Source organism: Colletotrichum orchidophilum, assembly GCF_001831195.1.
Source record: "Colletotrichum orchidophilum strain IMI 309357 chromosome Unknown Scaffold_182.1, whole genome shotgun sequence".
Taxonomy (NCBI): domain Eukaryota; kingdom Fungi; phylum Ascomycota; class Sordariomycetes; order Glomerellales; family Glomerellaceae; genus Colletotrichum; species Colletotrichum orchidophilum.
Window position 1 is genome coordinate 6,838 of NW_019173138.1, and position 27,608 is coordinate 34,445.

The 27,608-nt window shown below is 44.7% G+C and overlaps 6 protein-coding genes across 6 annotated transcripts; 3 read left to right on the top strand and 3 right to left on the bottom strand.

Annotated features, from left to right (window-relative positions):
* Nucleotides 1–7,961: 7,961 nt before the first annotated feature.
* Nucleotides 7,962–9,122, top strand: CORC01_13190 (aryl-alcohol dehydrogenase AAD14; the record flags this gene model as incomplete). Its single annotated transcript, XM_022624807.1, has 1 exon — nt 7,962–9,122. One exon carries the CDS (start codon nt 7,962–7,964, stop codon nt 9,120–9,122), a length of 1,161 nt encoding a protein of 386 aa, XP_022468667.1.
* Nucleotides 9,123–9,309: 187 nt separating this feature from the next.
* Nucleotides 9,310–10,737, bottom strand: CORC01_13191 (uncharacterized protein; the record flags this gene model as incomplete). Its single annotated transcript, XM_022624808.1, has 5 exons — nt 9,310–9,641; nt 9,694–9,764; nt 9,818–9,962; nt 10,015–10,381; nt 10,444–10,737. The coding sequence occupies 5 exons, from the start codon at nt 10,735–10,737 to the stop codon at nt 9,310–9,312; spliced, it is 1,209 nt and encodes a 402-aa protein (XP_022468668.1).
* Nucleotides 10,738–14,636: 3,899 nt separating this feature from the next.
* Nucleotides 14,637–14,996, top strand: CORC01_13192 (uncharacterized protein; the record flags this gene model as incomplete). Its single annotated transcript, XM_022624809.1, has 1 exon — nt 14,637–14,996. The coding sequence occupies one exon, from the start codon at nt 14,637–14,639 to the stop codon at nt 14,994–14,996; it is 360 nt and encodes a 119-aa protein (XP_022468669.1).
* A 1,757-nt stretch (nt 14,997–16,753) lies between these two features.
* Nucleotides 16,754–17,247, bottom strand: CORC01_13193 (uncharacterized protein; the record flags this gene model as incomplete). Its single annotated transcript, XM_022624810.1, has 2 exons — nt 16,754–17,109; nt 17,151–17,247. 2 exons carry the CDS (start codon nt 17,245–17,247, stop codon nt 16,754–16,756), a joined length of 453 nt encoding a protein of 150 aa, XP_022468670.1.
* Nucleotides 17,248–22,098: 4,851 nt separating this feature from the next.
* CORC01_13194 (chitin deacetylase) lies at nt 22,099–23,379 on the top strand (the record flags this gene model as incomplete). Its single annotated transcript, XM_022624811.1, has 2 exons — nt 22,099–22,644; nt 22,699–23,379. The coding sequence occupies 2 exons, from the start codon at nt 22,099–22,101 to the stop codon at nt 23,377–23,379; spliced, it is 1,227 nt and encodes a 408-aa protein (XP_022468671.1).
* A 758-nt stretch (nt 23,380–24,137) lies between these two features.
* On the bottom strand, nt 24,138–24,971 carry CORC01_13195 (alpha-galactosidase A; the record flags this gene model as incomplete). Its single annotated transcript, XM_022624812.1, has 1 exon — nt 24,138–24,971. One exon carries the CDS (start codon nt 24,969–24,971, stop codon nt 24,138–24,140), a length of 834 nt encoding a protein of 277 aa, XP_022468672.1.
* Nucleotides 24,972–27,608: the final 2,637 nt, after the last annotated feature.

The window sequence follows — 27,608 nt, forward strand, 5'->3', positions numbered from 1 at the left end:
GACGCCTATATTCCTTAATATTTAATTATAAAAATAGTCCTTATTATCCTATGATAGCGAATAAATAGATAATTTAAAGTAATAATAAAGGACGATATGCTTTATTTAAAATAAAATTTTTTTACGTTTAAAGAAAATACTAAGCTAGACGACTTAAGTAAAGAAACTACCGACGATATATCTACGGAATCTAGTACCGAAGGACTAGACTACGACCCCCTTTTAGATGATATTAATATATTAAATTATAAATAGCTAATAGGCTAATAATCGCCTTATAACTCGGACGAACCTCGCGACGTCGCTTAACGACGTACTTAGTTAGAAATCGATTATAGGATGTTGCCCGATATTAACGATTTTATTATTAGAGAGGAAGCCGATTTAGATAAGTAGTTAGAATAATAAGAATTTATAAGCTTCTGGGGAGAATTAAATTAGCTTATTAAGGACCTAAAAAACTACCTATATAACCGATATATTCTAAACATATAATTTAATATTAAAACATTTAGAAACTATAAATTATTTCTTAGGGGGAGAGAACTTACTAACAAAGAAATAAACGATATTTATAATATTATTAACGTATTATATTTATTTATTAAAGGATAGAGGTGTCCCGATTTAATAGTTAATTACGAACGGCTTATAAAAGAAGGACGGGTATTAGCCCTCGAGATATTAAAAAACTAAGTATACTAATTATAAAGGAACGACGAAAGGCGACTAAAATAAACAAATTCTTATATTTTATAATACTCTTTAACGAGAAATATTTGTGATTTAAATTTTAGATAAATGGATACGATATAAGCGCTATTATTAATAGCGGCGCTTAAGGAATTTTTATCTTATTAAAAACGGTAAATAAGTATAAACTATTATAGGTATAGAAAACGAACCCGTATACTTTACGAACGGTAGAAAGAGAATAAGTTAATTATAACGATGGATATATTAACTGGGAGATTATATACTTTACGATATATATTAATAATTAACTAAAATAATTAAAGTACGATATTATGGAGATCGGAGATACCGACGTTATTTTAGGAATTTCGTAGTTACGAAAGTATAATTTACGGATAGATTAGAGAACCGGCTAACTCTATTAGATAGACCTAGTTATTGAACGACTTAATAAAAAGGGTTTAAACGAGTCTTACGTAATACCTAACGAACGAAAATAAACTAGATATATTGCCTTTATTAAAACGATAAAACCTATTAGGATGTTTGTACTCGGTACGGACGATTAAGGATCGGACCTATTTTAAACTATACCCGAGGAGTACCGGATTTATACGAAATTATTCGCCCTAAAGGAAAAAATAGGACTACTAGAACACAGCAGTTAAGATATAAAGATCGAATTAAAAAAAAGAATATAATTTAAGTTCTATCTATTATACTTTATAAATTAACTTAAACGCAACGAATTTAACGAGTATATCGACAATAGATTTAAAAAGGGTTATATAAGACTATCATCCTCTTTAATAGGAGTACTAATCTTCTTTATACTTAAGAAAAGTAAAAAGAAGCTTAGATTTGTAATCGATTATAAAGGACTTAACGAAATTATTAAAAAGAATTGCTATTTATTACCCTTTATTATAAAATTTAGGGAAATGTTATACGGAGCCTAATAGTTTACCGTAATAGACCTTAAGGGAATATTTAATTAGATTAAAATTAAAGAAGGAGACGAATAGAAAACGGTATTCCGAACCCGTAGAGGACTCTATAAGTACCTAGTTATGCCTTTCGAACTTATTAACGTACTCGCTATATTTTAAACAATAGTTAATTACGTACTTAAGGAGTACGTCGATATCTTTATAGTCGTCTATCTCGACGATATCCTTATCTTCTCCCTTAATTTCGAGACGTATAAGAAATACGTCTATATAATATTTTAAAAACTTTAAAACGTAAAGCTTTTTACTAAGCTCGATAAATATAAATTTTATATATAAAAGGTAGATTTCCTTAGCTATACGATTACGCTAAGATAAATCTATATATAAGTATTTAAAGTAACAGTAGTTAAGGACTAGCCTACACTTATTAGCGTTAAAGACGTATAATTATTCTTAAGATTCGTTAATTTCTATCGGCGATTCTTTAAAAACTACGCTAATATCATTAGACCTTTTAATAACCTAATAAGGAAAGACATAACCTTTATTTAAGATGAAAAATGTAAAGAAGCTTTTAATAAAGTTAAGGACTTAGTTATTTCGGAATTAATAACTATAATTCCGGACTTAAAGAAACCGTTTAAAGTCGAGACCGACGCCTCGGACTTCGCTATAAGAGCTATTTTAAAGCAACGAGACTAATAAAGAATACTTTACCTTTATATATTCTATTCTAAAATATTTTATAAAATAGAATTGAATTAGTAAATTTACGATAAAGAATTAATAGCTATAATCGAAATCTTCGAAGAATAGAGACCATAGCTCTTAAGAACTAAATACGAAGTTACTATTTATATAAACTATAAGAACCTTACGAACTTTATAATAAATAAAAATCTGAATAAACGATAAATTAAATAGAGCGAATTTTTATTAAAGTTTAATTTTTAAATTATTTATTAGAAAAGTTTAGAAAACGGTAAAGTAAACGCTTTTAATAAACGACTTAACTACGAAGTTACGGTCCCTAAAGAAATATAAATAATCCTTAAATACGACGATAACGGTAATTTTATGCCTATTATAAAACTCCTTATAATGGCTAGAAGAGTTAATGCTAGCCCGTTTAGAAAAATGACTCCTAAGCTTATTATGGAAGTTTATAATACTCGAGTATATAATCACTAAAGTATTATAAAGATATAGAAACGGATTCGTTAATATTATGACAAAACCGCCATAAGAGTAGAAGTCGTTAAGGCTATTAAAGACTACGATATCTATAAGAAAAGCAAAAACAGCCCTCATAAGCTTTATAAAGAACTATAACCCCTATCGGTACTACTAAAAATATAGTATTTAATCTCTTAAGACTTTATTATTAAACTATTAAAGTCTAAAGAACCACTTACGAATATATAGTACGATAGTATTTTAATTATCGTCGACCGACTTACTAAATTTACTTATTTTATATTATATAAAAAAGTAAGTAACACTGAGGAATTAGTATATACTTTCTTTAAAACAGTTATTATTAACTACGGTTTACTTAAGGAAATAGTTTCCGATAGAAATAAGCTATTTATTGTTAAGTTTTAGAGATTTTTAATTTCGCAGCTCGGTATAGATTATAAACTATTGACCTCCTTTTACTTATAAACCGATGGATAAATAGAAAAAATTAATTAAATTCTTGAGATATACCTCCGCTGTTATGTAAATTATAATTAAGATAATTAGGTAGTACTATTACTAATGGCTTAGTTTATATATAATAACGTAGTTAGCGAAAGCACAAAAGAATCCTTTTTTTATTTTAATTACGGATTTTAATTAATTATATATAGAGAAGTACGCGAAGGACTATAGGCTATAAAAGCCGTAGTAGACGTAAATAAACTTAAGAAGATCTAAAGGGAAGCCTCTTTAGACCTTAAGTTTGTACGGTAGCGTATAAAAAAGTACACCGATAGATTAAAGATTAATAAATTAATTTTAAAAAAAGGAAATAGCGTATATCTCCTTCGCCGTAATATTAAAACGAAGCGACTAAGCGATAAATTAAATTATAAAAAATTTAGACCTTTTGAAATTATTAAGAAAGTTTTATTAATTAATTTTAAATTAAAACTCTTAGACACGATGCGATACTACTCGGTTTTTTATATTTTATTTTTAAAACTAGTATTTAAAGGCTTATATACTAAGGATCGTATTATTATTAAACTTAACGAACTAAAATACGAAGTTAAGCGAGTTATTAATTACCGAATTAAGGAAGGTCGGGAAAAGTATTTTATTAAATAGAAGGACTACGGATATAAAGATAATATATAGGAACCCGTTACGAACCTTTAGAACTCTTAATAGCTTCTTAAGGAGTATTAAAATTAAATTTAAACCTAATACTCTTAGCTATTACGGCGTCCTAATTAATAACGCTAAAAATATTATTAGCTTACGCCTCCCGGGCTATTAAGGAAATACTCTCGGTATCCTTAAGAAATTCCTCCAATATAATACGACTTTTTTTGAATATTATTCGCTTTTAAGAACGAAGGCGTTTTAACTTAAATAATAACTTATTTAATTTAGTTTAAGTTTTTTAATAGGCCTTAGCTTTTCTTTATAGCTTTATAATTCTCTTTTAAAACCGCGATTTTTTTATTTATTTTTTATAATTAAAGCAATTAGACTTTATTATTAAACGATTTATTATATTTATTAATCGGGACCCGTAAGAGATAGTCCTTAGGAAACTTATAAGTATAAATAGTATTAATAAAAATATTATATAAAATACTTAGACGATAATATATTCTATAAATATCGGAATTAAGGAGAATTAAATAACGAATATTTTAAAAATAATAATTTGAGTACGGTATTATTTTTATATTTTTATTAAAGAAATGAATAATACGTAATAAACGGCGACGAGACGTAGCTATTTACGATTTCGATTTTTTAATTCGACCTGATATAGCGTTAGTATATTTTAATGAAAATACTTAACGATTCCTTAACTTAGGAACGAATGACTTATTTATAGGCCTAGGGATTAAACTTTTAAGGGGAAGAGTTAATATTACGACTTAATACGCATTGCTAGACTAGGGCCTTGCCCTATAGGACCTACGGCGGCTATTATATTATATATATAATAATAAGAACTTAAATAGCCTCCCTCGGGACGGAAGAACTATAGATAAATTATATAACTATAATTATATAATAAAATAAAAAACGGACGCTTATGAATAAATAAGACGAGCGATTATAGAAATATAGGACGGACGACCGTTCGATAAACGGTCGGATAATAACGAATAAAATATTATAAAAAATATATTTACGATTAGGATTTATATATAGGATGGCCCGAGCTAGGCTTAAGGATAGACTTCTATAGCTTTTTTAATAATTAATTTTTATATTAAATTTAACGATCGCTTTTAGCTATCTTTATTAAGAACTTATTTAATAAGATTACGATTAATTACTGAAGCTTTACTTATCTTACGACTTATAAACAATAGCTTTATTAAAGCTATTTTTACGACGACTATTGTTTACTAGTATCGCAGCCCCGACTTCTGTTAATATAAACCTCACTACGACTAGCTGGCCGTAACAGTACTTTATAATCGTATTTCGTACAAAGGTAAATTAGGCTTAGATAATTATAAGATTTTTAATTAATACCTTTTAATAATCGATTTTATATTAAAAATACGTTTTTAATTATAATTAACGTCGTATAAAGTTCTTTATTTATTATAATTTAATATATGTTACGTTACGTTTATTAAAAAAATAATCGGCTATATTTCGTACGTTATTAAGTCGCGGTGGAAATCCTTAATTAATTAAGTTAATAATTTATTTAAGAATTACGGTTTTTTTTAAAAAAGTTATCTTTATTAAATTCGTATACGTTTTTTATTATAATAGTCGGCCGACGCGTCGGTATTAAAATATTATTTTTAGGATATTATAAATAATAGCGACTTTTTATATAAATAGTTTTAAGTCTTTTTTAATAGTTTAAAATATAAAGATAATACGGCTTTTTTTTAATAAAAAGCTATTATCGTATGTAAAAGAAAGTTATTATAAAGGGAAGAGGTATAGATAATAATAGAAGTGGCCCGCTCGCTATAATGGCCCGCTCGCTATGTATATACGTTAACTAAAAATAAATAAATAAATAATATTTTAATATTTTTTAATTAATTAACGTTTTTAAATTTTAAATTAAATTAAAAGGCGTTAATAAAAGTTTTAATCGTTTTTTAATATTAAATAAATACGGTAGTTATTATTTTAATACGTTTATATAAAAATATTATATCCGCGGGATATATTTAATCTTTTTATTATTTTTTTTTTTTATAATTTAACTTTTCAACATATTTATTTTTAATATATTAAAATTAAAATATTATAAAAAAATAAAAGTTTTATATATATTTATAAACCTCTTAATTATTAATAAAAAGAATTTTTTTTATTATTATAATAAAGCGTATTAAAAAGCTTTAATAATATTAAATATACGTACTAAATAAAAAGTAATTAATATTTAGCTATTTAATTTTAATAAAATATTTTTAAATCGGTAATTTCTTTTTAATAAATAAAAAAAGTAATTATTTATAAAAGAAAAACCTTCGGTAACCCCGGTTTTTTAAAATTAAATAATAAAAAAAATAATAACCTTTAAGTATTTAAATAATTTAAAAAGGACTATTTTTATTTTATTATTCCGCCTTAATATTAATAAAATAAAAAGTTATATATTATTTTTTAAACTTAATAAAAATCTAAATAAAAAAAATACTTTTATTACCGATTATAAAAAACGGATTTATTAATTAAAAAAGATTATAAAAGTTTATAAATTATATATAAAAATAAATATAACATTTAGGCCGAATAAACAATTTATTAAAATCGATATTATTTATAAATTATAAAAATAAATATAAAAAATCTTTTTTTAAATAATAAAAACAGTAAAAAAAATAAAAAATCGAATTCTAGTTTTTTTAATATTAATTTTATATAATAGATTAATATAATTGCGATATTATTAAGATTTCTAATTAATTATGTTTTTTATAGTCGTTTTGGTCTACTGTTCCGCATAAGGGGGTGTTCCGGATCCAGGGGTGGGGACTTACCACCTCATTCTCGACTGTTGCAGAACTACCGATAATGATTTTAACTATAATAGTCATAGCTAGTTCAAGGTAGCATGTTTGTCACCGGAACTGACGGATCAGTGATTCTGTGCGTGATCTTGAAATGCCTTGTAAAGAAATGGTTTCGTCTGGAATTTGAAGCCTGAGGAAGCATAGTGGTAGCTATTCGCTGCGACAGTTTTGTTGAGGGTACCCATCGCAACGGACTGCCAAAACTTACGACCGTTAAATCCGATGAAGCAGCATGAGAAATCATCTCCGCCTCAACGTTGACGGACTCCGTGGCACCAGTGGGGTAGACCCTATGGCCCGATTGAGAGGCTGATGGGTCCTTTCTCCCAAGTGACAACTACAGCTGGAGCATTTCCTGAGCTGACTATGTACCTTGATCCCGTAAGCGAAAAGATTCATGACATGAGATCTAATATGAATAGAAAAAGTAATGATGGAGGAATGACGTTTGTTCGTTAGCCTGTATTACTCCACGGATCGAGCCGTCGCTCCGGCACCACTCCTGCGCCATTCTTCGTCTAGCTCAAAACTCCCGATTAGAAATCAGTCACCTTTGTAGAACATCTTGAGTCGCTCGCTTTTGGAGTTGGAGAGTGGACTCGGGTGGCATGGTGGTCCACGCCAGGGATCTTGCAGCTGGGTCTCGCGTTGCATACAAGGTCCTCTGGTCTGCCGGACGAGCGTCGATCCGCATGTGCCAAATCCAGTATTGCAATGTCGACCCCGGAGCAGTTCAAACAAACGTCATGGTGGAAGCACGGGGCACAACCGACCCCCAGGTGAACAGTTTGATATGATGATCCTCGTCGCTTGGCAATGAAACCCTGCATATGTTCTCGGACTTTGTTTCTATGTGGGGTTTGCAAAAGTTTCTACATGTACTCACCGCTTGGAGCTTGCTCCACGGGCAGCTTCACATGGCAGAGGTTGGTATAAAGGTGGGCATGTTCAACGCAGACTAGATCGTTGGGTTGTGCCATATCATCCAAAAAGAATGAGCGACTAGTTCCCTCACACCATTTTCAGTTCCGCGAAACCTTCCACCAATTACACCGCAGTTTACACCACAGTTTGACCTCATCTCACGATGTCCGGCCATCAAACTATCTTCGCGCCGGCTCCCGAGCCCAAGACCGAGCTCGGTCGGTACCGCGTTCTATCCACCACCGCAGGCGTCCGGGTCTCCCCCCTGTGCCTGGGCGCCATGTCCATCGGCTCGGCGTGGTCCTCCTTCATGGGCTCAATGGAGAAGGAGGACTCGTTCAAGCTGCTCGACGCCTTTGTCGATGCCGGCGGCAACTTCATCGACACCGCCAACAACTACCAGAACGAGGAGTCTGAGGAGATTCTGGGAGAATGGATGACCGCCAGGAAGAACCGCGACATCATGTTCATCGCGACCAAGTTCACCACGCAGTACCGCAAGCAGGCGCTCGGACCCGGCAAATGTGTCAACTATTCTGGCAATCATAAGAAGTCGCTGCACCTCTCGGTCCGGGATTCCCTCAGGAAGCTGCAGACGGACTACATTGACCTGCTCTACATTCACTGGTGGGACTGGACGACCTCCATCGAGGAGCTGATGGACTCACTCCATATCCTCGTCGAGCAGGGTAAGGTCCTGTACCTCGGCGTTTCTGACACACCCGCTTGGGTCGTTTCCGCTGCGAACACCTACGCCAAGGCGCATGGCAAGACCCAGTTCTCCGTCTACCAGGGTCGCTGGAACGTTCTCATCCGCGACATGGAGCGGGACATCATCCCCATGGCTCGCCACTTTGGCATGGCCCTCTGCCCCTGGGATGTCCTTGGCGGCGGTAAGCTGCAATCCACGAAGCAGCTCGAGGAGCGCAAGAAGGCTGGAGAAGGCCTGCGGGCCATGTTTGGAGGAGACCAGTCTGATGAGCAACGCAAGGCCAGCGAGGTCCTTGAGGAAGTTGCCAAGGAGCATGGCATTGAGAGCGTTCAACAGATTGCACTGGCTTATGTCATGCAAAAAGCTCGCTACGTTTTCCCGATTGTTGGTGGCCGCAAGGTGCAGCACTTGGAGGATAACATCAAGGCTCTGAGCATTCACCTTACTGGGGAGCAGATCAAGAAGATTGAAAGCTTCAAGGCGTTTGATATCGGGTTCCCAATGAATTTCATCCACGAGGATCCCAGAGAGGGTGGTGCAACAGCACCATTAGTAGCTGCTTCCGCCCCGATTGCGTGGCAATCTCAGGGCAAGCCAATTGGGCACGAGTAGACAAATAGTAACTTAAGGTTGTCGCGATCACAACGTCAAGATCAAAAACCATGCGGCCTATTTGGAATTGAATGTTCTTTGTTCATTAATTTTATCCTGATATCATCTGAATCTTGTGTTCATAGAGTTTGTCTTATATCATCAAATCATTAATCGCAGCAACGAGCTAAGCTTCCGCTCATCCGTCTCATTTCTTCCGGCTATCCGGTGTTTTGGATACCAATGTTTTCTGCGAATCCACAGTGGAGCCTGTAGAGGTAGATGAGGCTCCAGCAGTTGACAATGAAGCTCCCGATGAGACAATAGGGACCTTGTCTTCTTCGGGTTGCGCCACAGGTCTCCCTGAGGCTCTCTCTGATCTCCTGACTGTGCTTCGGACCCTCATCTTGATAGCCTCAGGGAGATATTTGGTCTTGACCGCAGTGTCACGCAACAGAACCCTCAATACGGGAATTGTCGCCGCCATGATGGTAATGGCCGTTTCCGCCCCGGCCCAAACGGCCAACTCTGCTCCTCCGTCTATAAACGTTATTAGATATATCCTACTATTAGGTAGTAAATTTCAACTCACGAGAGAAGTCACCAGTGGTATCATTTACTGAACGCATGTACGAAGCTTTGACAAACGCTGCCATTCCAGCCCTAGGTTTCTGTTAGAAACTCCCGACAGCTCATCAGGAGCTTGAGCAACTTACAACACTCCCATACTCAAAGCCACGGAAACACCAATCTTCTCCTTCTTGCTCAGAGTAAGACCCGATGACTCCTCGGCTGGTTTCGGTTTCATAAGAATGAGCCACGGAATAATGGACAAGGCAATATCGAGAAGGCCGGAGTATACTGGTATAACATGAGCATCTCTTTAGAAGTGCAGGGTTGGATATTGTCTTACTACTGACGAAGATTCCGAACGAGATGACCCACTTGAGGTCGTAGCAGGTTCCCTCGGCAAAAGGTTTCCATCTCTTTTCGAGAGGAACACACCCAATCCAGAATGACAATGAAGAAAACGTGAAGAGTACGTTCATAGAAATGATGGAAAACCATACGAAAGCCCTCTTCCAGCCATCGCACATTCGTAACAATGATATGGCAAAAGCAGTCTTGCTCCAGACTTGGCCAACAAAGGAGCATGTGATGGAAGATAGGCCGACGATGGCTAATACTGAGATGTTTTCGACAGTGATGGGAAAGTCTGGTCGACCGAACCGGGACTTGATGACAAACTCATTGAGTGCGGCATCTGCTGCTAGGACGAGCTGCGTATGATCTGTCAACGCTAGAAAAAACACGAAGCTATCCTCAGAGAGAGAGGCCTTACCCAGGAGGCGAACAGGAGAATATCTTCAAATCGGATCTTTGTGTACGTGTAGGATATCTTGCAGTATATCCTCAACCCAAGAAACACGGCTGAAAGAGCGACTAGAGTCCAGAGGACCCTTTGGATATTCTCGGCCTGGGCGGTATCGTCGGCACGTAAATTGAGCACCAACAGCGTCGTTTCCAACTCGGACCTCGTCAAGTACGTCTGGTTGGCAGCTCTGGCCACAGAGCCCAGCTCTTTGATCTGGCTTCTTGAACAATGCTCACATCCTGGCGGGGGCACTACGGCCATGTTCGAAGTTCTGATGGGGATATCAGTTGACAGAGCGGCAGCGACACCTTCATGGCATGGACAGCCAGCACATGTCCGATATATCTGACCGAGCGAAACGCTGGACTTTATAAGATTGAATGACTATTAACAATCATATACGAAGAAAACGCCGGACCATCCTTCCCTCAACACACAGGCGAGAGGCACCGTTTCATCAAGTATGTAGGCTCCCCGTGGAGAGCGATGAACCGCGAGGAAGAACTGACAAGCGACTGCTAGGATGTCCATGACTGATCAAGCCCTGGTTTCAAAAGCCTTGTATCGCATCACGGAGCGGACACCCGCGCGTCCGATCAAGATCCACTGTTCGCTGCTGCTGCTGAGCAAAGAGGACGAAGCCCGGACCGGCATCTCTTACTTTGAGATGTTGAATCTCCGTGCGCCGGGGTTGGAACATTGAATGAGCTAAATAATACGCCCACAGGCTTCTTTCTCATAGGACGGCACCATTCCACCTCTTCTCGGTGCTCTCTACGAATACTTTCCTTGCGCCAAGACGAGAAGCGGCTCTTTGACCTCCTTCGTCCTGATTTTCTTGTTGCCGGCGTACTCGGGCACGGCGATGTGGAGACGGAAGTCTTCCCTTTCTTGTCTTCTTGCCCACCTCGGGCTGCTGACTGGCTCAGCGAACGGGCTATTTGAGTTGTCACAGCCATGTCGCGACTGAAGAACGAATCCTAGTGGGGGCACGGCCTAGGGGCCGATTCGGCCTTGTCCTTGAGAAAGCTTGACTTTCAATTAGATGTGCTCTGCGTCCGATCAGGGTAGACCCCAGCTTTTTTGCGCAAACCCGCGTACTCCCCGTTCCCTGCAAGCTGACAGGAATCGGCTGTGGCACGCCTCGCTCTCCTCGCCCACCAACTGGCGGCTTTACGCATTTCTCTTTCTCTCTTTTTTTTTTATTTTTTATTTTATTTTGCGTCGTCTCTTATCCTCATCCGGAATGCCGTAGTTCCGCTGCAGCGGACTTTTCTCCCATCTTTACGGCCAACAGTTTGTCATCTCGCGGCGATGGTGAGGATTCGCGGAAACAACACTAGGCATGGAGAATTGACCGTTGTTTCGCTTGCCTGCTTCTTCCCGTTGCTTGTAGCTCAACGGGCTTTCCCGTTGCGGGGAAAGCCTTGGCGTTTTGAAGGCATGCACTTTTGTTTTCCATTATTCGATCATTGTAAGATCTACGGCGCATGTGAGCGGGGGAGCATCTACAAGACAGCACAGGCCAACATGACGGACTACCGTACCTCCTCATGTACTGCGGACGCACACTCTCAGCTGTCAGCACGACTCAGCTATTTACCATTCAGCTTCTAGTATTCCCACTTCCATGCGGCGGCACTGCGGATGGGCCTTCCCCCTTTGGCCCAAAGTCGCATGCAAGTCATTTCCACCGAAACGACTTGCCATGCCAAAAGGTTTTTGGGACGAAGGGGGTGACTAGAGGCAGGCCTTTTCTCATTCTTCCCCGTGAAACCTCTCATATGCAGTTCCTTGCCCACTCCTATGTCCATCCACTTACTTCTCCCGCGCCCCTCCACCTGCGACAAGTCGCGAAGTGGTTGTGCCGGTGATGGGATCGTCCCAAGAGCAATATCCTTCCATACAACTTTTCCCTTTTTTTCCTACCATCTCTGCCGGTATGCGATGGCTAGATCCTGTCGTTGGACTGGTTCATTGGCAAGAACGGTCTAGATTAGTGACGGTTGCGACGAAACATTCAGAGTTCCATCCCACTTTGCCGACCAAGCGCGATCGCTACAGATTCGATGGTGATCGCAAGCAGCCGTAGTCAAGGGCTTGAGGGAATGAAAGACAGCCGGTTTCTTCCGCATCACTTGGCACACATACATACATACATGCACTCGTGCGCCCTCATCAGATGAATCAGCTACTAGTACTTCACTCTTAAAACCACAGAAGCCGCCAAGCAATGGACGTGCTTGACTTACTTCCTGCAGGTTCTCCTCAACCCTCACAATGTCGACTTTCTTGGTCAAATCTTCAGTTAGCTGCATTACAGCTCAAGATCTAGCAAGGCACCCATGCGTAGACAACTTCCCTAGGGCCGTTATGCACATGGGAGAAGGCCAATTGTCCAGAGGCTAGACATGAATAGACTCCTACAGCGCTAGCACTTCAGCCTCAAGCCCCGTTGGTCGTGCAGACTTGACGCAGCTTGGCCATAGCTTATCCTCAAATCCCGTCGGCCGCCAAGAATGCGGGATGGAGGGCAGTCTTGTGGGGCCCAGCCTTCACATCGGGATATGAATCAAGGGCTTTGAAATTGGAACATTGGCTAGCAAATCATAGTTTGAGCGTAGCCTCTCCCGCCGGCACTGAAAAGCGCCATGGAGCCTTTTCTGCGCAGCAAAACTGTAGTCGTCGAGCTGAAGCAGAAGGTATTATTCAGTGGTAATGGGGGGATAACGTTCCATATAACTGCTGAGAAGACTTGACACATCTGTTCTAGTCGGCGCGATGTTCATGTTGGCTTGTTGAGGCAGGTTTGAAGTCATTAGACGTGGGTCGCGAATAATGAGCACGGAATAGACTGTAACTTTCAGTACGGTACGGTGAGAGGGGCAGATAGAACAGTGAATAATAACTGCAAGTGAGTGGAGAATTTTAATCGTGTGGTTGCTTTGTGATCAATGAACGACTCTGATCAATAGTGCGTACAAATGTGAAGGTCTGTCACAGACCAGTTTGAGCTTTTCGGGTCAATAGAGACGAACATGGCTTCACTGTAATCATGACTATAATGATCTCAAGATCTGGCCATGATGGCATTACCAGATGAACTCGACTTACCAGCACAACCGTCTTGGATTGTCCTAGTCGTTTCTACAGAGATGCAACCGGCTTACGACAATAATATGACACAGAATATCTACCATATGAAAAACTGCTTCGTGCAGGTCGCAAAGCTGACATAGCCAGGCATCCACGTCCCCACGGTCAGAAACCCGGGAACCCCCAACCTTTAAGATTTACCCCTGAAGCGGAAGCTTTTTTCCCCCACCAGGCTGAGCAAATCAACGACAACAAACGGCCCGTATTTGATACCGAGAAACGTGATGGGTGTCGAGAATTGACTTATAGTCCGCAGCGGTCAGCCTCACTGTTGCGCGTGGCCCGTCACGAGGCGGAAGCATGGCATCGCATTCTGTTCTTGAACACTAATCTCTAGTAACCATGCAAGGATTTAAGTTTGCTGGACATATGCCAAGCGATGTTAATTGACCAAGAGTTTACTAATCAGAATCACTGATGAGGGATTCCCTATGCAGTCAATGATTCCGACAGCATAATGAAGACATCGTGAAGCCTACGTAAGGTTAGCTTCACCTGCAAAGCTTGTCACATGGTCTCATGGTGACCATGGAAGAGTCCTTGCCGTTCCACCCGTACCTAACGAACCGGGCGAGAGTTTGACGTCAGCTGACCCTGTTGGGAATGCTGTTGGGCGTAGTGGCTTAGCAGAGAACAGCCCCGATTCGCGAACAGCCTAAACAAGACTTGACTAGTGGAGTGACTGGGCTGAATACCCACTGCTATCCTAGTGGCGAGTAGGGGATCATCGCTAGATCCGTAAAGGGCGTGACCAACGCCATGTCAACCAACAGCAGCACAAGTACCACAATCATTAGCCCGTGATTCAAATACCTACCCTATATATTCCCCGCGGATTCAAGCTCGCATTGTGTCGTCTGTCCTCAACAGGACCAATAAGCTACGTCAGCCACACACACTTTCAGCGAGCATTCGATTCTCGCCTGTATACATCAGACAAAGTTAGCAAACCCAATCATCCTAAAACTTCGGACAACCCCACCATTATCACAACTCTAGTCGACATGGGGCTCTTTGGAAAATCAACACCGACAGAGGGGGGCGGCTCCGACGAGCCCAAAAAGTCTCTCTACCAGCGATACCATGACAAGAAGACTGGCCGCGACACCCAAATTTCAGACGACGACCTCCTCAAGTACACTGGCAAGACCAAGGACGAGATCAACGACTGGGCCAGAGACCGGCCTGGCGTCGCAGGGAACCGGGCTGCAGGGACGCTCGCCGCGGGACCCGCCTCCGGCTTTGGTGGAGCCGCGACGGCGGGTGGCCTTGGCGGATGGGGAACGGATGCTGGGTCTGATCCAAAGCACCCACCGCCGCAGAAGGAGCGGAAGGAGGTTGATGACTCCGAGTCGCTTCAATAGGGAGGTTGTGATAGTTGCGAGAACGACTGAGTATGATGAGAAACGTCAAACAAATTCAAAGAAAGGCGGGAGGGATCGACGAAGGGGAGGTTCAAGAGGACCGGGTCAGTTTACAATGAGCCTATCAACGGCGTGGGACGACGGAAACCACTCGTTCATCCGGAATGCTTTCATGAGATATCCCATAAGATAATTAGTCTCATCACCATCATCCCATCCCATATAGTCATAATACACACACTATTGGTGGATACTCTCGTTGAAAAGCTTCATGCATCTTTCGCTTTGTGCAGACGGGCTTCGTCCCTTGGTACATCAGATGCGCCATCCCAGACTCAATCTCGCCAAGTATTTGGAGAGCCCTGCGACATCATTAGGCAACTGAATGAACACATATGGATCTATGGTGGATCATCTTGGCGGTGTTGGTGAGTGGCAATTGCTTGAAGAGTCTCTGATCCCAAACCCAAATGTTCAGAGCCTTGTTATGCGCAGACTGCACACTTCGGTTATTTTAGCCATTTCCCTGGCATGCGCACATCATATGAGCTCTTTTCTACTTCCCTGAAGATCTGCTGTTCTTCTAGCTGAAATGATGCAGTTCATATGCCTAGGCAACGTCGGCGAAGGAAATGGCAACTAGCAAGCAAACTCAAGACTATCTCATCAGGCGGCCCTTCCATTTTCTAATCAAATAGGTGCATCAATCACCATGACTGACGAGGATTGCAGAAGTTTATTGTTGAAACACATGGAACGGAATGCTTGCACCAGTCATATGTCCGTAAAACGGTCCTTCAACCTGCCATACTCACAGCAGTCTCGATGATGTTATGGCTTATCAGCAACATTCTGCTTTGTATTCAGTTCTATCACATGAGATGGACTAATGTTTTGGATAATGTGAGATAATGATTATATCCCAGTCGATCATAAGATGCATTTTAGATTAATCAAAGAGTTGCGGGCTGGATAGCCGCCTCCTGGGTCCGTACTACTTAAGTGCGATCAGGCTAAAAGTCGCGAATTTATTCATGTACCTTCTGGCTAACAAGCTAAGGTTGAGCGAATAGCACAGTTGATTAGGTGTGCAGGTTGCCGACGTTGCCCACATACGTGGGCTAGCCCTTCACAAAGCCCTCTACTCACCGAAGTTAATGATGAGTCTGATTAGATAAGTCTCGGATCCATGCGGACTACAGCCGATCAACAACATCCAACAACTGTGATCGCGTCCTGTTACCAGATGGTTCTTCCATACGAACTGAGCTTTGAGGACAGTGCTCGTGCAGACGCATTTCGGTTCAGCAGATAGAGGCACCTTGACCAGTCATTAGTAAAGTAGGCAAACCACTCTGTTTGGAGTTTGTGGAAATTTGAAAGATTCGTGTCTGGTTTAGGATTTAGGGACTATGAAACATTCGGAAAGTTTGAAAATTCTGTGTTTTCGGAGAGACGGACATCGGAAATCAGCTGGTCACACATAGCTGCTTTCTCGTGCAGCTACAACCCCACCCCCTGAAGGGAAGTCGGCAGGTATGTTGTTAATGCCACCAGACAAAGAATTGACAGACGCCCAGCCGGCGTAAGTCTCAGCAGAGCTAGTAACAGTGATGGAGAGAGCACCCCAGATCCAGCGGTTACCCTTGCCATCGAGCTCCCAGTGAGGGCCGCCGGACTAGCCGCCCATGGCATCAGTATTGGTATAGAAGGGACCAGTCGAGTCACGTTCTCTTCGAGCGGACTGTATCATCGGTCTAGCAGCACGGGCAGTTGCCACCACAGAACTGAGGCTTGCCAAAAATGTTGCGGTCCGTTAACTTGGCCCTGATGCAGCAAAGCCGGTCACCGAGACGCTGGTCGAGGGCATATACTATCCAGTCGCCCTCGGTCGCACAGGATGAATTGGGTTCTTGGGCGTAGGTGAAGAGGCCGTTGGTGATCTGGGCGGGACCGAAGCGCGCAACGTTGTCGTAGCCAGGGTAGAAGGGCCCGAGGATAGGGTGATCGAGGTTCCAATGCTTGGCGGAGAGAATGTGACGCGGGCCGACCAAGGCGGCGGAACAGAGGACGCCATTGGGCCACTGGAGCATCCCGACAGAGTGAAAGGGGTCTGGTAGTTGGGATCAGACCAGAGGTGGCGCTTATCTACACCAACGATGAAGCGCTTGGCGACTTCCTCGAGGGCGGCGTCCGAGAGGGTAAAGGGAAATTTCTCGGTGACGTTGTTGTTCAGCTCCGCGATGTCCATGGTGGCTATCTGGGGGACAGAGGCTCCGGCTGGGACGCGGCGGGCAGCACTGGTGTCAATGCCGATTGGATGCGTGGTTTCTGCTTGCTCGGTCTGACTGGCGTCCAGAGGAGCTACGGGACTAGCTTGGTCGGATTTTCCATACTTGAGGTTAATCAGTACTAATAACCAAACCTCAAGGCTTCCTCAATTTATTGCCTGCTTAAAGATACTTTAAGCATGCCAGTTTCAAGATGCTGGGTTACATGAGATGAGAGGTTCACAAGGCTCATTCGCAAGACTTTGCATGGGTTCCAACTTACGAACTTGAAGGTTACCTTTCTGTGGTAGCTGGCATGCAGAGAAGAAAATGCCGTAGTTACATGTGGAGACCGCCAATCGATGAGTCAATACATGAATCTGCTAATATGATACTTCATGTAGCCAGCTTAGGTGAGTTAATATGATAGTACTAGAGCGGCAATCCAAACCGAAATCTTGAAAAGTTTATAGAAACAAGTCTTCTCGTTGATAACTTGACCTTTCTCCAGAGCCGAGCTTTGATTTCATCGATTCAAAGGTTCAACTGAGCCGTTTTATCCCTCTCTGTAGACCTTTTTGAAAAACACATTGTTTTTTGGCGCTACAAAGTATCATCAGTCTGGTTGTCTCAGTTGACATTCATCGCGGACTACGAGGCCAGCATGCTGGAGATCTTAGAAGAAAACGATTTTGTAAGGTACATATGCACTATACCTCCCAGACCTGAAATAGAAGGAATTTTACGGGTATTTGGATCCGAGACCTGGTATACTTTACCGGTGATGGGGAACATACATGTACCTGAGGACGAGATGAATGCGGGGGCTGAAGGTTGGGGAAGCAAGTATCCAGACCTTTTCTGGAATCCCCAGATTGTATCGTCGCTACATAAATCTTTCATTTAGAAGATGTAGAATGACATTTGCATGACATCGATACATTGGAGTTCGATGATTTGTGGCATACGTACGGAGAAGCTGTTCTTAGTGGCATCCCTCAAAGCCTTGTTTAATCCCTAATGAATTGTCTGTTTCGGCATCATTTGAGGTAAGTTGAATTCAGGCACTCTCTCCTGAATAACATACAGCCTCTCTCAGTACTAGCTGAGCGACTTCCGACTTGCCACAAGTAGAGAGAGATATGCTCGCGCACTTGGAATGCGGCGCTCAGTGGTTTCTCAAAGTACACAACAACTACATGCTTTTTTATGATGCATCTTCTTTCTCACCACTTTCACTTTCACAACCCCTCGAAAGAGACGTAGAGATAAAATTGAGTAACTCCGAACGACTTCATGATCAAACTATGAAAGCCACTCAGGCTAAGAGGGGGGGAAGGATTGTGGCAGTTTCAAAAACCATGGTCTACATCTTTCGTCTCAACAAAGTGTTCAAACCTCTTTCCCGGTCAGTGCACAAAATGCCAATCTATCAACTGAAGTGCCTTGCACAGGCTGGCAAATGCAGCCCGTCAGCCCTGAGCAGGAACTCTCCAGGAATAGACAAGAAGGATTCAAGTTCGAACAGGCATCCGTCTGACCTCGAAGAAGGATTGGCCTGCTGCCGCACAGCCTACGAAAGCTGAAAGTTGGCAGAGCTTGGCAAGCACCCTATTTATTATGTCTTGTATTGAGGTGCAGGAGGTGACAGCTCCGCTGTCCTTCCCCTTCCGCTCCTAGCCCATGGTGATCTCTCGTCCTTGCCACAGACACTGGCAGATGAGTTCACTGCGCCACTGATGCGCGCTGAGGCGGCAGAATTCACTACCGAGAAGACGCGCAGCCTAATGTGCAATTCTGGCGAGCGTTTCCGACATCTCGCCGACATTGGCTCAGAAAATCCACATGTTTCATAGGAATCTGCCAGATTGGTTGGACTTGACGGTCCCGCGTAGGGTAGCAGATACATGCAGGATGATCAATCAATTCATTCCTATAACAAGCGTTGTGTGCCCGGGAAGTTGGCCCACTGCATTTGAACGTGTAAGCGGTTGAGCACAAGGAACATCTGGAGTCATTATTCAAACTCTGCCCTTCTTTGTCTCATCGGCACTGTGATGAGTGGGCGCCGACGCAGTAGATATTGGTTTCACTTGATCGTCCATTTTGTAAGACGTGAGAAGTGTTCGGGAATTATGATCAGCACTGAGATGCAGGGCCGAGAACTGAAAGATTAGTGGCGTGATGGGCGAGCCTGTGAGGATTGCCCCAGCGAGAACGGAGGTGTGGCCTTGAGAGCGTGGAGGTGCGCGTCCGTTGGTGATGTGAAACAAGGGGCAGACGGCCTGCAGCTGCCTACGAAATTTTCAAGAGATCACACGTTCTCCGAAATATACGGCTAAGAGTTCTGAAGTTCTGCAGGTCCAGCGTGCGAAGGCTGGACTGGTCTGAACCTGACGGCCATTCACTGTGAATGCGATCGTCAAACGACTGATGGCAGTAGAGAGTGTGCTCGGAGCCTGTCGTCTAGGAAATGGGGATATCAGACAATAGAATAAGCAATGGCAGTAGCGCTGGAAATGTTCCATGTTCCTGAGAAATGGCCTCACACTTTGCCCGGGGAGAGAGAGGTCTAGTCTAGGCTATGAGGCACGGCAGGCCTTATTCCTGCAGTCAGCTCAATCCCCTGTCCTTGCCAAGTGCTCAATAGGCCGATACCCTTGGCCCGGATGGGAAGATGCGCTCGGAGAAACGCAGAGCTTTGGAAAGTAAACACGAGGCAGTGCGGCGCATTGTCGATTCGCGCTGTTTTCAACGGCAGGTTTTTGCCGGAGCGACAGTGCGAAGTCCATGTGCTGTCGGCCCTGCCCCTAGTTTGTTCCTAGCACCTGAACAACACGTGCGTCGATGGCTGGTGTCGGGAAGAAGCTGGTTGTGGTTCATGCTAGCTGTACCGAGGATAGAGAGAGGCAACAGTTGTCATCGCAGTTTTCCCCCTTAGTGATAAGGCCCCTGATCAACCCGACGTGGAACAAGACTTGAAAGAAAATCTTGTCAGTTCAAGGTCATCCGCTGCCCGCTCATCTTCCCCACACCCGGACAGCGACAAAATCGAAGAAACCAGGGCTGGTCGCTGCAAATTGCGGACCGCGGGGGCCAGCCCGGGGAACTCTCACGGCTTGTAGCACAGCTGGAGGAAGAGGCACCGCGGAGATGAGGGACGAGGAGAAGAGACGGGGGCAGGGGGGAATGGGGCCCTTGAGCAAGCATGACAAAAACAAACCACAAAAAAGAAGCAATAGAAGAAGCCACTAATCCATCGCTCGTCTCAACTCCAGCCGGAGCTAGTACCAACGGCGCAATCAAGGGCAACGGACGACACTGAGACCAGCCACGCCGTCGCCGCCCCGTGCTCCTCTAAGCTTTTCCTTGATCCAAAATCAAAGTCACTCGGATCACCTCCCTTGCCCCCTTATTGTTCTCGTCCAAACATGGGAGCAGCGGGCACATCGCAACGTGATGTTCTCAGGGAACAGAAAGCTCCTCCTCGGGGCATGTTCTGATGCCTCAACGCAATGCAACGCAACGCAGCATCACGTCTCGATGACGGGAGGGAACAGGACCCCAATGCGACGATGGACGACAACAATGATGGCTGATGTTGATGGCCAATCACAAAGATCGCGTTCCTTGCGCCAATCCTCTCTCATACGACCCTAATGCGCCAAGATCCGCGCCCCGTCACACCCTCTCGAGAAGAAAATTGCCGGATGTCATCCTTAGATCCCCCCGTAACCGGATTGGGCGCTGCGTATCCGAAGCACATCATATCCGGCGAAGTGAGGTCAATTGTTGGGTCGGGGACCCGCGCCTCACCCGCCGCCTCCCAACGCACAGGAGAGAACAGAGAAGTCATTTGTTGCTGCCGGCCGCCAAAGTCCCTCCTCTCTCCAAGCCCCCAAACTGTCTGCCTACGGCGATCCTAAAACGTACAAGTTTGTATGTTTAAAAAAAGGAACCCGAGGATCTGCTGCCAAGTGATCCAGGTCTACACCGCGGGGGACTGTAATCTTGACATCCAGCCAGTTGGGATTTGCCAATGCTCGTATTCTGGCCCGTTTGCCAGTTCATGCCCAGCTCGAGTCAGGGGGCGATCTCGCAAACGTGTTTGAAAATCGAGGTCAAGTCTCAGGATCCAAATGCTCTGACCACGAGTTCCAAGACGATCTTCTTTGTTCTAGTTTCTTCTTCGTCTAAGTCCTTTGTGAAGATCACACCGACAACCGCCGGTCGTTCGCGTTTGTCTACCAACAGCATCCCCGCAAAATGGCTCTGCCCTACCTTACCCGTGAGACGTGGTCTTGGCGCAGCGCATCGACACTTGGGCCTCTTTTGGTACACGCCGCCTCTCTTGCGACATCAAGCCGCAGCCCGTAGCCTCCCTCTACTTCGCGAATAGGCAACCAACTTTGCAAGTCGCAGCTCGCAAGACAGACCGCCGTCCGTACGGATATTCCCCTTGCTCCTCATAGTCTTGCTAGGTGCGAGCTTAGCAGCCACCATGTCCTGCCTACTCCATCTCGCCCGAGAAGCCGGCTGCGGCCGTGAGGCGCTGCACACGGACAGGACGCCGCCGCTTGGGATGACCTCTCGCCCAGCCTTCTCCACGCGACGCTGGACGGGTTAGCCCACCACTCTCATTTCCTTTAATCCCCGATGCCTCTCGTACATGAAAAGTCCCTGCGGCCCGCGAGGTTTTCTTCTTTTAGCATACCGTAGTTTTGATATAAGTGTAACACCTCCCACGCAGTTTTAAGTCGTACGTACGATAGGCTGTCTGGTCGTCCGGCTTACAGTCACTCGCTATCAACCACACCAAAAAAACCGTCAAGATGCTTGCCAGGGCACACTCTCTTTCCCTCCTCGCAGCCATTGTCGCCTCCGGCGACCTAGCGACGGCTATTCCACTCGAGTCATCGCCGGCCGCTCTTACCACCCGAGACCTGCCCCGCCCACGCTTCGGAAGCGTCCCGTACGGCGTCGACATCACTCACTGCACCGTCAACGGCAAGCTCGCTCTCAGCTTCGACGATGGCCCCGGAGAATACACCAGTGAGGTCCTAGACACGTTGGAGAAGAACGGCAACATCAAGGCCACCTTTTTCCTCGTTGGCACCAACGGCGACAGCGGCATCGCCAGTGGAACCTACACCTCCGATCTGAAGCGCATGTTGAGCGCCGGCCACCAGCTTGGTAGCCACTCCTGGAGCCATAAGGACTTCACCACTATCTCCAAAGACGAAAAGATCCAGGAGGTCCTCCGGAACGAGGAAGTCTTTGCCGAGACCCTCGGTCTCATTCCCACCTACTTCCGCCCGCCTTACACTCACTGTGATAGTGAGTGTATATCCACGCTCAACGACCTGGCATACCATGTTGTAAGTTGCGGTGAAATACCCCCATTGACTCCACAAATTGACACTCTTACGTAGACCGATTATAACCTCGACACCAAGGACTGGGTAGACAATGGCGTCAACTCAAAGGCTATTTTCTCCGGCGCTCTCAATTCAGCCACCCCCGCCAGCTCCTCTTTCATCAGCTTGGCCCACGACATCCACGTTTTCACCGTCAATGGCTTCGTGCAGTACATGATTGATGTGGCAAAGGAGAAGGGCTTCGAGTTCACCACCATTGGCGAGTGCCTCGGCGACCCGGCCTCGAACTGGTACCGCGACCCAAAGACCGGCGAGCCGTGGAGCGGAGTGAAGGAGGAGCCCAAGCCCACGACGACCAGCAGCAAGGAAGTCATCGTTCCCACGACGACATCGACATCCATCTCTAGCACAACGTCGGCGGCGGAGACTAAGACCTCCGCGGCGAGCTCCGAGTCCGAGACCGTCAATAGCGCGTCTGAGACTAAGGAGCCCGAGAGCGAGACTGCCACGCCCACCGCCACCGCGACCGCCACCGCCGTTAGGCCTTCTAATACTGCCTCCAAGACTGTTGACGGCGGTGCCAACATTGGTATCCCGGTGCCGCCTACCAGCACCACCACTTCTGTGAGACCTACCAGCACCAATACCGTCGTCGATGTCAACGCCGCTGGTCGCGCTGTCTTCTCTGTCGGTGGCGCTCTCGCCGGTGCTGTTGCAATGGTGTTGATGATTTAAAAGTTGCAAATTCCAGTCACACAATCCCGTCATAGGGTTTGAACGTAATCTTCGTGTAATAATTTTGGATAATCCCTAATCTGGACATCGCTAGAACGATTGGTCGTTTGAGAACGGGAAGGAGTTGAGACGAATATATGATACTACGCCATCGATGGATTGGGTTGAACTTTATAGACACGGCATAGATGCGAATGCTGGTCGATATGAATATGAATACAAAAGCTTTGTTGATACTGGGCCTCACTTTCTTGTGATTTCATGTTGGTATCATACATTTTGTCATTACGAAGCACTTTATGTAGCATAAACACCTCTATTCTGTCAGAAGGGAGGAGTCCTCAACTTTCACTAGATCGGTCCCATCCCTTTATTAGCGCTAAAGATCACCACTTCTGGCTTTCAGATTGAATAAAAGACAACCATATTTGTCTCAGTGATCTCTGCCCCTTTTTCTGATAATAATCTAAATGTCGGCATCCACCAGCTTCTACTATGAATGTCAAGCATTAATGAAATACGCTGATAAATTGTGCCTTGAATGTATTCATTGCATCTTAAGGCAGCACTTTTGTGAAGACCTACAGCCCTAGAAGATTCAAACGATACCAGGTGTGTAATATATTACGCCCCGGTGACGGGAGGGCGAATACCGCTTAAACACTCGAGACTTTTCAGCTACATTTTGGCGCTTGTCTCGTCAAGCATACACATAATACGTCATCTATAAACTATCCAATTCATCTCAAGATTCAATATCAGTTATCATCGCCATGGAACATGAAACCTCCGCCGCGACCTGACTCGTCGACCAATTCCTTACGCAACATTTCCAACTCCTTGTTCATTGACTCGGGGCTAACATTCTCCCGAAGACGTTCAAAATCGAGTAGTTGCACACCTTCTCCCGTAACGAGGAAGTTGTATCGGTTCACATCCCCGTGTTCAAGCCCTAGTTCGTGGAGTTTCCTCAGAGCAGCTTCGCAGACGTTCAGATCCCGAAGAGAAGCAGAGCGACCATCTAATTTCTCCAATAGAAAACCCATGATGCGTCCATTCTCGTGGATATGGGCGAGGAAGCGCGGGGCCAATCCGGAACCCTCCAGTAATTGATATGCCCTCGTCTCTTGTTCGATACGAGGCAGCTCCCATTCAAAACGGGCTATTTTGGCGATCACGGTGGCTGGTGATGCAACAACGAGGCGGAAAGTCGAAGGTGAGAGGGCTTCTTCAAAAGCCGTTGCCGTGAGCTGTCTGGTCTTCTCCAATTCTAGAAAATCAACTTTGGCATGATGCCATTGACACTTGACGCCGGCTAGTGGTCGGCTCGAAAGGGTGGTTTTTAAGTCGCCGCTAATCTTGTCCCGAGAAATGTTGGCCACAGCCCATTCCTCATGGTAAGGAAGGCGGGGCAGGGACTGAAGGGGGAATGAAAGTGTGTCTCTGTCAAAGGTTCCGGGGGAGATGACGAGATATTTTACTTGGTTCCCGATTCGCAATCGATATTCGCTTTCAAAAGAATCGTCATCATCCACTTCCATGGACAGGATGATCGGCTGTGTCGAGGGTTCTGTAGCGTGATGGCCAGGCATCGTCACCATTGGACCACTCACTTAGACTGTTAGCGGATGTAGCTGAGTAAAAGTATAAGTCAGAAGAGATATAGTATCTGCACTTGTATGGTTTGAGACTTCCTTCGCCGGTGCCATGCCTCGCTTCTTTCCTATTTCTTTTTTGCTGAGAGGGCTGGGGAGATGCTTAACTGGTAGGGTAGCTCTCCAGCTGCGCAAAGAGTCCAGATTGCTACCTGAACTACGAGTTGAGTGGTTTGGAAAATTGAAGACCCTTGTGCCTCCCCACTCCTTTGTCTCGTTAGCATTTCGGTCAACCAATTCACAGGGATTGCGAGAACTCCTTTAGGCCTGGCCCAGCGCTTACCCAGCGGCGGTTAGAGTATTTGATGCGATTTGGCCGGTTACGAACTTGTTCCAAGCGCGCGTCTCGACCACAAGGTCCCCTTCAGACCATGCTATCCTGCAAAATATAGTACAGTGACAGCACCAGAATAAACGATTTATTCCCGCCTCTCATTGCATTAGCAATAATCAATGGCTCAGAACCGTCCTACTCAACAACACCACCCACGCTTCTTGACAGTGCTAGTGCAACTCGCCTTTGCGTTCGTGGTTTGTATTTATCAACGGCAAACCTGTACAAGTCATTCGACGATCCAACATCGTAAGGAGGTGATGATCCCTTCATCCGAGCCCAATCTTACTCATGACGCCCTGCTAGTTGAGAAATGTGTTCCTCCAAGTACATCAATTATACATGCGGCTGCAAGGGGGAGATGGAGTTCGTCCAGTGCCAGGAGCGCCGGGGAACCATTACCAAATGCAGCCGAATCAGAAAAGAATGGGGCAAGGATTCAACCAACTATTGTTCGAGGCACCTGGTGAAGCCAGATGCATCAGTTAAATACACGGACCAAAATGGACAAGCTTTGGAAGAGTAAAGCACAGTTTGAGAACTGGGGAGGTACATTGAGATGCTGATCTGCATGTTGGATAATCTAGGAAGATGTCTGCTTTCTGCATACTTTCTATTTGAGCATATTGTAAGCAGCCTAGTCGCAGTACAGTGACGAACAGTTTCAACATGCTTGTCAGTCTCTACGATTGAAGTAGCCTCCTGTCCGAGCAGCCTCCGGTAGCTCGGGCGGCTGCTTGTTACCTTCGCCACTCGATTTCCACAGCAGCTGCGCCTGCTCACACCATCGAAAATGGTCCAAGAAGCCATCTTGCGCATATGCCATGTCGCGGGCCTCAATTGCCCACTCCTCACCACTGGAGCCAATAATGTTTTTTTCGAGAGCAAGCTGGCACCCAGCACACGATACTCCGTGTTCGACTCTGCCGCTTTGTTTTTCATGGTAAGGAAGAGCACAGGCGCCCATGAAGTTGAATTTCTGAGTTTGCTCCGAGTTCACTGGCTGTGCCTGCGCTAGTGCGTGCGGTTGCTGGCCGGAAATCAATATGGCTTGATGGAGAGAAACGACCTTGAGGCGGGACTTGTATACGGTCTCTTTCATCGAGTATATTCCGGGCAAAGTCTTAAACGACGTCAGTCGGGCTAACTCGGCCTTGGTCAAGCGGAGTTGCTTCCGCATAGCGGCAATAGTTTGCACTTGAGTCTCCGGAGCCCGTTGAAGGCATACAAAACAGCATCGATTCCAGGTCAGGAGGGATACGAAGCCGCTGAAGTTGCCGCAGAGAGTACAAGCCTTGGTGCATAGTGCGTCATAGAAGTCGAATAGAGAAATGCCGATGGCAAGTCCGGTCCGTAGCAAGGCGCAAAAAAGGTTGAGTCCATGAGAGGCTACCATCTGGTATTGTTTCACAGAGTCCACCATCTGTCTCGATCTGAGATTTGTTTGTCGCAATTTGAACAGAGAGTGCATGTCTAGGTCTAACAACACGTCATGCAAGAGCTCGAGGGGTATGCGATCGAGGGAGCCGAGTCCCGTACTAGAAGCCCGCTGGAAGGGTGTTGCTATCGATAGACGAATACCAACGTGTTCGCGAGATGAGAACCATATAACCGAGAGGCCATGGTCTCTACGATGGTAAGTAGCGGCTCGAATAATTGCATCGGCCTGATCCTCGCGGAAACGGTATTCGCTGATGGAGCGATATCCGCGAGGCATAGGGGTAGCCATTGTCGACGTTATCGGCACAGCCTGAGTGAAGGAGGCGTGGGTATCAGTCGAATTTGTCTTCAGTAACTGATGATCTCGGTGATGGGCCCCTAGGTCGCGTTTGTATACCGCCTTTCATGTAGTAGCCCGCATGACTCGTCAAAGACTAAAAGTCGGTAATAGCAGTGGCTATTCGGACCGTGGATGTCTGGCGTCTACCAGGGCGGCGCTGTATTTGACGCGTTTCTGCAGTCAGTACGCGCCTTAGACTCTAATTCGGGGGAAGCAAAAGTCTATCTCAGCTTCACTCACCAGGAGAAGCTCTAGACGCGTGTTAACTATAGTGGATCCAGCGCTGTGCCGACACTGGGGCGCGATGACCCGATGAGGGCCAGCGACTACAGCACAAACTTCATGCGCGCAGACGCAAGTGTTGTGCGCCAATGCGTGAAATGAATGCTGCGTTTGGCAGCGAAAGCACAGGGGCAAGGAATAAGCTTGCAAAGAAGAATGGACAAGAAGCGGCCGTCAG